General features: G+C 32.9%; 1 protein-coding gene across 2 annotated transcripts; it reads right to left on the reverse strand.

The window, feature by feature from the left end:
• Window positions 1-808: 808 nt before the first annotated feature.
• On the reverse strand, window positions 809-2,475 carry LOC124934314 (zinc finger A20 and AN1 domain-containing stress-associated protein 8-like). Of its 2 annotated transcripts, XM_047474829.1 has the most exons (3): window positions 2,296-2,475; window positions 1,961-2,038; window positions 809-1,624 (listed from the first exon to the last, which is right to left on the reverse strand). In XM_047474829.1, the coding sequence occupies exon 3, from the start codon at window positions 1,602-1,604 to the stop codon at window positions 1,077-1,079; it is 528 nt and encodes a 175-aa protein (XP_047330785.1). In that variant the 5' UTR covers window positions 1,605-1,624; window positions 1,961-2,038; window positions 2,296-2,475; the 3' UTR covers window positions 809-1,076. The 2 variants fall into 2 exon arrangements, with proteins under 2 accessions (XP_047330785.1, XP_047330784.1); XM_047474828.1 differs by lacking the exon at window positions 1,961-2,038.
• Window positions 2,476-13,957: the final 11,482 nt, after the last annotated feature.

Below are 13,957 nucleotides of genomic sequence, written 5' to 3' on the forward strand. Positions count from 1 at the left end.
ATTAAGTGTGTTTGTAGGCTATGAGCTTAACCCCGTGAAGATAAAAGTTTTATTTTTAAAAAAAATTGAGGAAGAAGATGGAAAAGTATAATGGCCAGTGACAAAATTACTAAACAGTTCGATAGGAACTATTTTCAAAACAATGATAATTTCAATAAATTCTTAAATTTACAAATTTAAGTTTATAATAAACTCTTATTTGATCTACTTTGTTAACTGTTTTCAGTAAGAAAAGTTTATAATGAACTCTTCTTATTTGATTTAATTTATTAACTATTTTAATAAATTCTTAAATTTACAAGTTTAAGTTAATAATTAACAATTTGTTCAATTTTATGTTTATGTAATGACCAACTATTCTAAATAAATTCTCCATTTTACACCTAATATCAAATAAATATAATTTATAATATAAATATAATTTATTTGGCCGAATTATTAAATTCGGGCTTTTCATTGGATTTTTTTTTTTCCAAATCTCGTTATTTGTTTTTTAACAAAAATAAGATTTTGTCTTAACGAATTTCAAACCATGTTAACTTATTATAAATGATAAAAAATCAATGTCACTAATTTAATTACCACATTTTAACTAAGTAAGAGTTTTAATTCTTAATTTTTTGAAATTTCGGTCATTAAACTTCGCTAATTAATTTAAAATTAATGACAAATAAAGATGTCAAATTGCAAAGATTTTGCCAAAGAGTCCCCATTTTGACAATCCAGCCAAATTTATAATGTCTAATTTTGATTTCAAATTATCAACTTCACAAGATAAAAATAGAATCATTCTTGTGAGATTATGAGAGAAGAACAATTGAATAAGATTCATTCATATATATATATAGATGATGGTCTCTCCAATCTCCACATGATTTAGTGTTTGAGCACAAGAACTAGTACAAACCACCAACCACAACTTTCATGCAAAATATTAAACACATAAAAATCTGTGCAAAAAACTAAACTTAAAACATCCCAAACCAAACCAACCATTCTTCATCCTTTTTCCCTCAAACAAACTCCAAACAAACCAGAACAAGAACAAAGAACAAGAACAATCATCATCATCATCATTAGATCTTATCCAGCTTATCTGCCTTGACAACTGGATTAGCCTTTGCAATCGCATCCTGTCCGGCAACAACATAATCAAACGGGCACTCATGCTTATCAGAATATCGGTGAGACCCACAGAACATATTCTCGCACCTACACAAGAATCCAGTCAATCCCACCCGTTTCTTGCATGTAAAGCATCGTTTAGGCCCTCCCTTTCCCTTTGCTTCTTCCGTAACCGCCACCATCTCTGCAGAAGACACAGAGCCTTGACTCACAGATAAGACTTTAGAAGAAGATTCAATTGAAACCTCCACTTGAACATCAACAACAGCTTTTAAGTTGTTGTTGCTGCTTGTTGATCCGTTAACAATGTTTTCAATAGAAGAAGCAGCTAATAGCTTAGCCTGTTGTTTCAATATCATATCTTTGTGGCATTTCGAACACATGTTCATGGTAGCTGCACTTCCAAAGAAACCACAGTTGTTGATGCATAAAATGGGACCTTCAGGTGAAGCCTCAAATCCAGTCTTATCATGTTCCATCTTTATTCTTTTTCTACTCTCTGCAGTTCAAATACATAAATGAATATAAGACAACTTCTGTTTTGACCATCATGATTTCAACCCAAGCATTCTTATTTTTACTCAAGATGGGTTATGCTCCAACTTCATTTTGTTGGTGTATTTGTACTTAAAAACAATCATCTCTAATCCAAGGTATGTACAGAATTGGAAAACATGATTCAGGTATAAAACCCATTCATAGTATTAGTCAATCATCTCGAATTTGTATAGCAGAAGACTTTAGGAACACTACATGAAAGCAAGAACAAAAATTTGATAATCTGATTTCTGTGACAAATTTGAAGAAAAAGATTTGTATAAACAAAGGTCCTTACTGATAATCCAGTTTGACTGTAAATCTGAAAGACATAACAGAGAACTTTGTCACTTTAGATTGAGGACATACTGTAAATCTGAAAGACATAACAGAGAACTAGTAACAAGAGATGATGATGATGATAAGACTGAAACAAATTAGATATAATAAATGGAACAGAGCAACAGCAATGGAACATGTTATAGAATAGAAATGAAAGTTGAAGGGTATGAAGAAAGCATACATACCATGATATCTAGTGGGCAAATCGGAAATAGAAATTGGATCTTAAGAAACAGAAAGAAAGAAGAATGAATGAAATGAAAAACGATTGTAAAAAGATGAAACCCTAACCTGATAGAGTTGCGATCACCTTAATGTTGCGAAATAGAGAGATTCAAAGGCTGAGAGATCTCAAAGTAAGGTACTTCTTCTTCTTCTTCAAGGAGAGAGATTCTCTCTCCACTTGGCCCCGGGCCCGACGACGATCTCCCTTAATCCCCTTTTCTCTCTCTGGATTCTGCCACCGAAGGGAGAAAGGATATATACACTCATGAACAATTGTGGATTCTTAAATTTATTTTATTTTATTTGCTTCTATATATATAATTATATTATTTTTTAACATTTTTTCGTGAAAATAAATAAATATTTGAGTCGGATTTTGACTTAACCCGCACATAAATTTAAAACAATTAAATTAAAAAAGTAAAATAAAAAATGTCTCGAACTTATTATTGACATTGATAAAGTTCGAGTCGAACACCATGTAATATTGACTTCATGGTTTGTCGAACTTTTTGAGCCTATTTTTTCACTTTTTTTTTCAAAAAATTATATGTCCTTAACATATTCTCTAATGAATCTTATTAGGGAATGTCAAAAGTCAAAACCCTATCTCTTCCACTACACTCCTCTTTTTCTCTTTATATGCTTTTCTTAAAATGACGACATCTTCCTACTTTCAGGATAATCGTTTTTCACCATCAAAGTTACTACAATAGTACTATCTTTTCTTACGCGGTCAATATATCTAGAGATCAGGTTGCTCAAGTTGTTGTTGAGACATTAATCCTTTTCAAAACTTCTCATAAGGTTGTCGAGATTATTGCTCTACCCGATGCTCCTAAGTCCTAACAAGTCATTCGATCAATTGTTCAACTCAATAAAGCATCATTAAAATTCCTTATTAGTTAACTTGTTCAGATAAGTGTATAATCACCATATGATTACTGTTCTTTTTTCATTTCATAGATGAAATCAACCAGATATCGCTAGTTTATATTACTAAAATAAATTAAACAAAATTAAAAGTAGGAGGAGTGGGTTCTCAATGTTTCATTCATGAAATGTTAATCTGAATAGCAGGGTTATGGAGAATGGGAATGATTGATTGCATTGGAGCACATAATTTTGTCTAGGCTCCATCTTCGGGAGATGAAGATTATGTGCTCAGGGTTGTGTTACGATCCCCGAATAGAGCCAACACCCTCCAATGTCCAATTAAACACTTGTGCTAGATATTGTTGCGGAGTTTCTATTTTTTGTTTAATAACTCTATTTTGATTCTATTTTTTGTTAATTCTTTAGCAGTTGTTGTAATATTTGTAACTGAATATTCTAAGGTATTTCAACTACTATATATGTTGAACTCACTTTCCCAGTAGGGATATATCAAAAGCTTTTTGAAATTTCTTAATCTCATTTTGTATTTTCTACTATTAATATTCTTTTCTTATATTTGTTTCCTCTTCTCCTATATATTCTTGAAATTTTTCTTCTCATAATTCTTCTGTTGCATTTTGATCATAGATTTCTCACTCGATTATTGAGATCAAGAACGCTTAACATAAGTTACAGATTTAAGTCGTAACAACTTGGTATCTGAGGCAGGCAGTTTTGGGATGATAGAAACTCGATAGCAAGATGGGATGGATGCTCTTAAAACTTTAATTGAATGTCTAACCCAATAATCAACTTCTATGCAAGCTACCTTGCAATGGAACATGACGAAATTGAGTAATAATATGGACAAGAAGTTCAATGCCACATAAGAAAGATTGACATCCATAGAAGGTGATGATAAGTTTGGTCTTAGACAAGATACTCTTGCTAAGCCCTATGATGATTATGTTACCATGGCCCACCCCGAATAGACCCTTCCATCTTGGCCAACAATATGTTCCTCCAACTCGGCTCACGAAGGTTGATATCCATTGGTTCGATGTGAGATGTGGAGGGATGAATTATATCCGTTGAGCAGTTCTTTAGGGTGGACATGACTAATGATTTACTTTCATTCACTTCATTGGTGAAACAAAAATGTGGTATGGGTCATATCTTCAACAAAACAACCATAAAGTATCTATGATATGAGAGGTGTTCAAGAGAGACCTTTTATTACAGTTCAGGCCTTACATACTTGACACCCCATGAGACAATCGATTAACTTGAAACATGTTAGTTTGGTTCAAAAATACAATCTCAGATACATATCAATTTCCCAAAAAACTGTATACATTGCCGATGGAGTATGTTATAGACTACTATTTGTCTAGGTTGAGGGAGGAAATCGCAAACTATATCAGGCTGTGATTTCTCGGATCCTTGAATGAAACTATGTCGATGGCAAATGTCTAAGAAGTAACATATAGGTCCCTGATGAGCAACAGACACTTGTACAGTGCTGAATCACCGCTTCTACCCAAACCAACAAATATTAAACCAGGTAAAGCGCCAATAAAACCCCATACTTCAAGCCAAGCTCATCCAATTCGTCTTCTTTCAGCGTAAACATGTGTCACATTAAGCAATTAGACCCGGCTTCAATGAATGAAAAAAGAAAAAAAGGCCTACATTACACATGCGATGAGAAGTGGGAACCTAACCACAAAAGTAAATCAAAGTTATTAATGGTCTCGGTTAATGATCAAGAAGACTTACCATATTTCCAAACACCCACTCTAGAGCCAGTTTTTATGATCCTACTTTACAGCCTACGGTAGTGGAAGAGAATTTCATTTATTTACATGCATTGACCAGTTCTAAAACATTTCAAACACTCTAGATTCTTGGCAAGATTGGGAACCTTTCAATGGTGATTCTGATTGATACATGTAACACTCATAACTTCATAAATAGTAGGATAATGAAGAACATAATCCATGACATCCTGCCCACCCAGGCGTTGTTAGTTCGAGTGGTAGATGACTCAACATATTTTTCTCCAGTTACTGCCAAGATCTGAAATGATCTATGGAAGGTAAAGATTACCAAACAAACATGAAGGTGTTTACCATGACAGATTATGATATTATGTTGTGTTGTGTGTCTGCGTTCATACTCGTATCTTGCCCTGCAAAAGACAGAAATTGAACATTTAGCTAATGATATGTTGGACAGGGGAGTCATTAGAAGAATTCATAACTCTTTTACTGCTCTTGTGGTGCTGGTTCGGAAAAAGACTTATTTTAGAGATTTTGTATCGATTACAGACGGCTGAACTTAGTAACCATCAAGGATAAGTTTCTTATCCCTATCATTGAAGAGTTGATGGAAAAATTGCGCGGGTCTAGAGTCTTCTCTAAACTGGATTTGCGTTTTAAATTTCATCAGATAAGGATACACCCAAGTGACTACCACAAGATAACATTCTGAACTCACGAAGGCCTATACGAGTTTATGGTGATGCCCTTTAGTCTAACTAATGTTCCATCTTATTTACAAAGCTTAATGAATACAACCTTGAAGCCATTCCTAAGAAGGATCGTGCTAGTATTTTTCAATGACATCCTGATGTACAGCCCGAGCTGGAATGAGCATATCTCCCATCTACATTAAGTCCTTTCAATTCTGCAATAGAACAAATTATTCCTTAACAAGGGAAATGTAGTTTTGGGTGTAAGAAAATTTCCTACCTAGACCATATATTAGATAAAAATGGAGTGACTATTGATCTGGATAAATTTGAAGCAATGAGTACATGACCGATTTCAAAATCAACTAAGCAATTGAAAGGATTCTTAGGTATGACCGGATATCATATGAGATTTATCCAAGACTACGGTTCTATAGCCCGACCCCTTACTACCCTACTAAAAAGAGGACAATTTGCATGGAATAAAGAAGTCGAGGAGGCATTCTTGTTATTCAAGCAGTGTATGTTGTCCCCTCTAGTCCTAGCGCTGCCCAACTTCAAAATTCCCTTTGTGGTGGAAACTGATACTAATGGAGCTAGAATTGGTGTGATATTGATGTAAGAAGGACGACCCATCTCATTCATCAACAAGGCAATTGAACTGGCCAAGTCTATTTGACCATGTATTAAGTGGCGTCGACGTTTCGGTTGTGTCTTGGAAGTTACCATCATCCACATACGAGAAGGAGATGATGGCCTTGACTTTTATTGTGGAGAAATGTAGATCTTATTTTAGGTGCAAGCAGTTCATTGTAAAGACAGGTAATGTAGCCCTCAAATACCTACTCAAACAAAGAGTGCAGACCCCAGCCCAAAAGAAATGACTTTATAAATTGGTGAAATAATATTTTGTGGTTCAATATATAAGAGGGAAAGAGAACCTGGAGACAAACGCGTTGTCTAGGCGGATAACATGAGCTCATAACTGCCTTAATTGCAACAATGCATTTAGGAGTAGAGAGGGGTCATTTGGGAACACTAGTCACCCAAAAGAAGATGCAGCTGGTCTACTCCTAACCTAGGATGCTAAAGGATATTAGAGAATTCGTCTGTACTTACGAAGTGTGCCAGAAAAACAAATCAGATAATTCAGCATACAAAGGTCTACTACAGCACTTAGCGTTTCCCAACTGGTTTTGAGAATCGGTCTCCATAGATTTCATCAAGAGCTTACCCAAGTCAAAAGGAAAAAGTGTTGTACATGTGGTAGTAGATTAACTATCGAAAATTACCCATTTTATGAGTTTACAACATCTCTTCACTATCTGGACAATTGATTAAACCTTCGTGGCCAATGTTTCAAAGCTCCATGGAATGCCAACAACCATCATTAGCGGTCGGGACAAGGTGTTCTTGAGCACCTTTTGGAGGGAATTCTGGAGGATACAAGAAGATCAGCAAGCCTTGTCCATAACTTATCATTTCAGACAGATGGTCAGACCAAGATTGTCAACAAAGTTCCTAGTGAATTATCTACGCTGCATGGTTAACCAAACTCTAAAAGATTGTGTGCATTGGTTGAGTTTCATTGAATGGTGGTACAACACCAATTTTTATACATCCATACAAACAACCTCTTTCGAAGCAATATACGGATACTCTCCCCTATCCACACACCATATGTTGTAGGAGACACTAGAGTGGAATAGGTGGATGTGTCATTAGCAGCAAGGGAAGCCACACTTCAACTCTTGAAATTTCATTTACAAAGAGCCTAGAACCGTATGAAGCAGTTGCATGACAAAAAGAGAAAGGAGTTCACTTTGTAAGTAGGAAGTTGGGCATTGGTGAAGTTATAATCATATAGACAATTCTAGAAATACCCTACAGTTGCAGGACAAGTTCTAGGCTCCTTCCTCTCATCACAACAATCATTCTTCCACCATCAAAATTACTACATTGGTACTTTATTTTATTTGGTCCTCATCTCCCTCCATTGGTTTCTTAATTAATGAAATATATGATTTTATAGATCCAAATTTGCATCAAAGAAAACTATCAGACTCAGACGAGTTGATCTGAAAAGAAGAAAATATTCGTTGCAATTTTGGAACAGTAAACCTTTTAGTTGCAGTAAATAGGGTATAAATAGATTTATTCTTATAAGTTTTATATCAATAAATGGGGATGCAATAAGTTAAGTGTTCAATTCAGCTTACATATTTCTAAATGTATTTGGATTAATATTGGTGGCTAAGTTTCAAGCTGATAAGTATATAAGGAAATTTGAAATCATTACACCATTGTAAGGCCTGGTCGATTGAAGAATGACCCACCAATTCGAACATAGTTATGAAACCCAATGGTACTCTTTACGCGATCAATATATCGAGATCAGGTTGCTTAAGTTATTGTTGAGACATTAATCCTTTCAGAAACTTCTTATAAGGTTGTCGAGATTATTGTTCAACTCGATGCACCTAAGTCCTAATTAGTCATTCGATTAATTGTTCGTCTCAATAAAGCAACACTAAAAGTTCATTATTAGTTAACTTGTTTATATAAGTGTATCATCAATATATGATTACTACGTTTTTTCATTTCATAGTCAGTCAAACATCGTTAGTTTATAATACCGAAATAAAAGAAACAAAATTAAAAATTGGCATTCAAACTTGAAAACTATAATAAAACATTAAAATTGCAAACAATTCCTACTTTTAGTTATTTTTCTTCATTTTAATCTTTTAGTTTGAAAACTTAATTTTAATTCAAAATTTTCTAATCGAGTTCGAGCTCAAACTTACAAACTTGTTCAAGCTCGAGTTCGAGCCAATTTAATAGAAAATGAATCGAGCCGAGCTCGAGCTCAAACCAGCTTGAGTTCGACTCAGTTCATTTGCAACCCTAATTTACACCCTAACCATATAAGTACAACACTTTAACTAATTAGACTAATAATGTTTTATATTTTGATGTCAACATAAAATTTAATGAATGTACAATGTTTCGATATAAGTTCAACATTTTAATCAAATAAGATAATAAAATTATAATTTAAATTTAATATAAAAATTGATAAATGAACGAAATTACATTTATATAATTTTAAAATTTTGTATTAATTTCTGATAAATAGTTTTAAGATTTAAACTACATTTTATGAATTAGGTAACACATTATTTTACATTCATAACATGCATACTTTAGTTCATATATTTTTAGTAATGAGTGTAAAACACCAACTTTTATTGTTAATCTTCATTTCAGTATAAATGAGTATATATATCATGTTTATCAATATACTAATTAATCAGTTCGTCAACATAAAATTTGATGAATGTACGTTATTACTAACAAGTTCAACATTTTAACCAAATAAACTTATTAATAAAATTTTATATTTTAAATTCAACATAAAGTTTGATAAATAAACGACATTGTGTGTATATATTTAAAAATTTTGTATTAATTTCTAATCAAAAAAAATATATATATATATATATATATATAACGATGTTTAATTTCAATTTGTCATGAATCGAGATTAGGGGTGGGTCAATCTAATATACCTTAATTTTTTATCCATACCGTAAAACTTCTCGAAAATTTTTCTATATAAAAAAAATTATAATTTACCGTACCTTGATTTTGGTATACCTTAATTTGGGTACATAATTGATATTATACATTTGACACCTAAAAAACGTATTTACTTAAACAAAAAATCAATTTAGTGTGGATACTACAAAAACGTTAAGACCAAATTAAAAATTAAAGATATTTATCATAAAATAAAATAAAAAGTTATTAACGTGATTAGTGACTTATCTGCATCGACCAGAATATCTAATTAAAGTTCTAAATCATGTCGAAGGTCCGTCGGAGCAATGAAGAACATATCCAAAAATATTCAAATTTCTTAAACACAATAGAGTCAAACTAGTTCCATTTTATCATAAAATCATTATACAAACATACATGATGCAAGTCTTAGATTAACATATTGCTCCAGCCAAATCATAATATTTTTTATATTTTTGGACCAATTTTGTACAGTCAATCAAACCTCGTCACAATATGAATTTCTTCTCATCAATAACTTACAAATCATTCATATAACATTTTAGATCATCTCCTTTAAACTTGTTCTTTAATGAGATGACCTACAAATTTAATATGTATTACGTTTAGTCTATTTTTGATCCACTAGATAGTTTATAGATCATCCTAGGAACATGTACAAGCAGTGGCGTATCCAAGGGATGCAAGAAGGGGCTTAAGTACCCCATGACTTTTGTGAAAAGTTTGGGTATAATTTATACAAATTATTTATTTAAGGGTGAAGTTGAATATATAATAAAATTAAGAACTTATTTAAAAAAATCAATAAATAAGAGGCTAATTTCAAAACATTTAATCATATAAATTATAAATTTATAATTAAATTAGGTATACAGACTCCTTCGGCAATCCTGCGCCCTGACCTGAAATCTTTCGTCATCGATCTTGGAGACGGCACAGTGATTTGATCTTTGGTAAGTGGTAAAGTTATAGGTTTATCTTATTATTCATCCATTCTTCATATGCATAGGTTATAGGTTTATGTTATTATTCATCAATTCTTCATATGTTCAGTATTTTATTATTTATCTATTGATTTCATTCTGTTTCTTTAGAAGAATTAGAACTGAAGAGGTTTTTTTGTTTTTGTTCTGTATTTCATGATTAGATTATTGCTGGAATTAATTAGAACTTAGGGGAATTAAAACTTAGAGGTTTTAAATGTTGTATTTTTTTTAAACAATCATTCAATCAAGAAATGATAAACAATAATCAAATTTGATAGATTTTATTTAATTTTTATTTTAATATAAGTAATGGAGAAGTATTTAAAACGAAGTATTGACTCTTCTAGAAGTTTTAATGAAGAAAGTAATAAGAAGAAACCTTATTGCGTTCAATTCAACCTGGATGAGGTTACTAGTGATCCAGGACTACACAAACCGATTAATGAATTTGATATTTCCATTAGAGATCAGATTCGAAGAGAATATTTGATTAGAGGTCCTTGTCAACCATTTGATCATAGCTATCCTCAAAAACAATTTGGTATAGAGCATAGAAACTTTCAAGATGCTTGGTTTAAAAGGTTTTCTTGGTTAGAGTATAGCATTTCAAAAGATGTTGCATTTTGTCAATCAATCTAACACGACCAGGAGATACTCGTTGGGGTTCACATTATATCACTATTATTTGTTTGATGTCTTTGTGGATTTCTGTTTTAAAAATGCTAAAAAATGTGTATAATGATGGTATTAATGATGATAGTAATGGTATGGCAAGAGAATTATGAATTTGTGTTTGTGATGCATTTTATGAAATAATTGTTGGGGATCGTAAATGAATTGTCACTTGCTTTACAACAAAGGGATTAAAACATGGTACTAGTTGTTAGTTTGATCAAGACGATGAAAGATAGGTTACAGAAATTTAGAGGGGAAGGATGGGAGAAACATTTGGACGACGTCAACACATTTTGTAGTCAGTATATGATCCCAATACAAAATATGAAAGAAAATATGAGAACTCGTGGTCGAAGCACCAGAGGTAATGGGCAAATGATTAATAAATTTCATCACTATTTGTGTTGGAATTTTTTGTGAGGTATTAATTTTAATCACTCGTGGTCAAATAATCTATTGAATTTTATTGTTTTCTAATAGCATTTTTTATTCGCTTTTTTATAATAATAAATTCTTGATACGATGATTGAGATGAACAATCGATTTTCGGAATCAACTACGGATGTAGTTACTCGCATTGCTTGTTTAGATCCAAATCACTCATTTTCTCAATTTGACATTGGTAAGATACTCTACCTTGCCGAACTTTATTCGGAGGATTTTCCGACGAAGTCTATTAGATTTCTCTCAACTTCTCTTCAAGCTCTCATCTCTCTAACTTATCCACCTACTTTTTATAACTCACATGCTCACTATTTAAACTAATCTTCTGCTCTAATTTAACTTCTCACTGCATCTCATGTGATTTTCTCATTTAACATTTGCAAGTTGTCGTAGTTAATTGCAGATTTTTGGGCATCAAGATGAGAAGTGGACAACGTGGTTGAGCTTTTTGCATCGTCGTAATCAGCCCGGGCTTCGTCTCATGCCAAACGGTGATTTGTAGTCAAAGTTGCGATTTGGGTACGTAGCCATGTGTTCGTCGTCTCTTCATGAAGTTCATCGGGGAAAATGAATACTCATTTTCCTGAAACGTTAATGGACCGTTGGTGATTGTTGGCGTTATGTCAACGATCAAGCGACGTTGTCAAGGTCTAGTTAGTTTTGCTTTTATCTAGTATTGAACTCCCTCTTGAACTCTCTCTACCGTAGGATCATTCTAAGAGCACTGACGACCGTTGAATTATCTTCCTATAGCGATTTCCTCAGGTTTCTACTACACCAGACTGTTGGCCCAGGAAGAGAATCACTCACAAGACTTTGAGAAATTTTCTATAAAATCTTAATATCTTAAAAACAATTACAAGAGTTGTTATCTCTTTCTTATTTTTCTTTATCTAATGAGAATAACATAAATGTTATTTATACTAAACTGAAGAAAAAAACTCTTAATTTTCTAATTTAATGAATTTATTGCAAATATTATATTTTCCTCATTATTGCAAATATTTTGTTTTCCTCATTATTGCAAATCTGTCGTTTTTCTCATTAATGCAGATTTTCCATTTATTTGTAAAATTTGTAACAGCCAAGAGTAATCCAACATTCTCCCCCTTAGTCCTGGCGTGGTTCGAGATCACGAACACCGATCAAACTTCTTCGAACACAACATCACGACTCACATGGATTTTTCTATTTTGTGGTTCGAACAACCTGTGTGCCTTACTTCCTCTTTAACACCAAAATAACCACACGACTGGCTTCTTTGTCTAACTTTTTTAGATGAGGAGTTGTCACATTGGTGTGCGTTGTACACTCAAACACACGAAGGTGCGCTAGGTGCGACTTCAATACAGTTCACATCTCAAATGGGGTTTTGTCTCAAATAACTTTGGTTGGAACTCGGGTGAGAAGATAGACTACATGACGAACTACCTCTCCCCAATATTTGCTCGGGACTACCATGTTTTTGAGAAACGACCTAGTCATGGACATCATTGTTCGATTACGCCTCTCTACCACACCATTTTGTTGAGGAGAGTACGATGCGGTGAATTGTCGCTCTATCCCTGCTTCTTCACACATCTCTTCAAATTTCCTCGAGAAGAATTCACCTCCTCTATCCGAACAAAGGATTTTGAATCGAAGTTCGGTCACATTCTCGACCAATTGCTTCGTCTTCTTAAACGAAGAGCATGCTTCGTCCTTTTCTTTTAACATATGGAGCCACATCCACCTGGAATTATCATCAACAATTAGCATGAAGTATCGATTTCCTCTTAGGGTTGATGACGTGATTGGTCCACATAAGTCAATGTGCAACAATTCGAGTGCCTTTTTTCGCTCAAAACTTGGCTTCTAGTGCAAACAGTTGTCTCGTATGTTTTGCAACTAGGCATGTTCGACAAAGATGTTTTAGAGGAGAAATTTGCGGAACACCAGCAGCCATTCTCTTATTTACAAGGGACTTTAGTGCTTAGAAGTTAACATGACCGAGACGAGCATGTCATAACCATGCTGGATCTTCAAGATTAGCTAAAAGGCAAATCGACTTTGTTAATTTTAAACAAATTTGATATAGTCGATTATGAGTTCGTCTCACTTTCATGATAAGGCATGAAGGGTTCTTAGCGAAGACTTCAAACTCTTCTTCGTCCATCACCACCCTGTGACTTGTCTCAGTAAGTTGCCCGAGACTCACTAGATTACCATATAATACGTTCTTTAGTTTTTGTTGTTATAATGATGGCTGATTATTTTTAGGGTGGGTAGATTTTTGTGATAAAAAAACTTAATTGTACTAATATGTAATGATAAAATATAAAATAATAGTTTAAAATATATGATATTTTAATATTTTGTTTAATGAATTGAGTTACCGAATCGATGAGGTGAAAGTGAAATATTATTTTAATAAGTTGAGTTATTTAAATAATCTCAACGGAACAAGCCCTTAGAGCTTCCTCGAGTTTATATAAATATTTTTTGATTTATTTGAAAATTGTTGATTAGTGTTAATTTTGAGAAAAAATAGTTTTTTTTTTGTAAAATAAATTAAATGATATTAATTTATAATGATAAAAAAATATTTTAGTATTTTGATTAATAAAATGATAGTTGTGATTGATTAAATAGACGGTAAAGACCTTGTTCGAATTGGGGTTATTTAAATAACCGAGTTATTTAGAAAACA

This window comes from Impatiens glandulifera, chromosome 4, assembly GCF_907164915.1.
Source record: "Impatiens glandulifera chromosome 4, dImpGla2.1, whole genome shotgun sequence".
Taxonomy (NCBI): domain Eukaryota; kingdom Viridiplantae; phylum Streptophyta; class Magnoliopsida; order Ericales; family Balsaminaceae; genus Impatiens; species Impatiens glandulifera.

Bases quoted from the DNA above. Each gene is read 5' to 3' on its own strand.
- LOC124934314 (XM_047474828.1), bottom strand. From the start codon at position 1,604: ATGGAACATGATAAGACTGGATTTGAGGCTTCACCTGAAGGTCCCATT.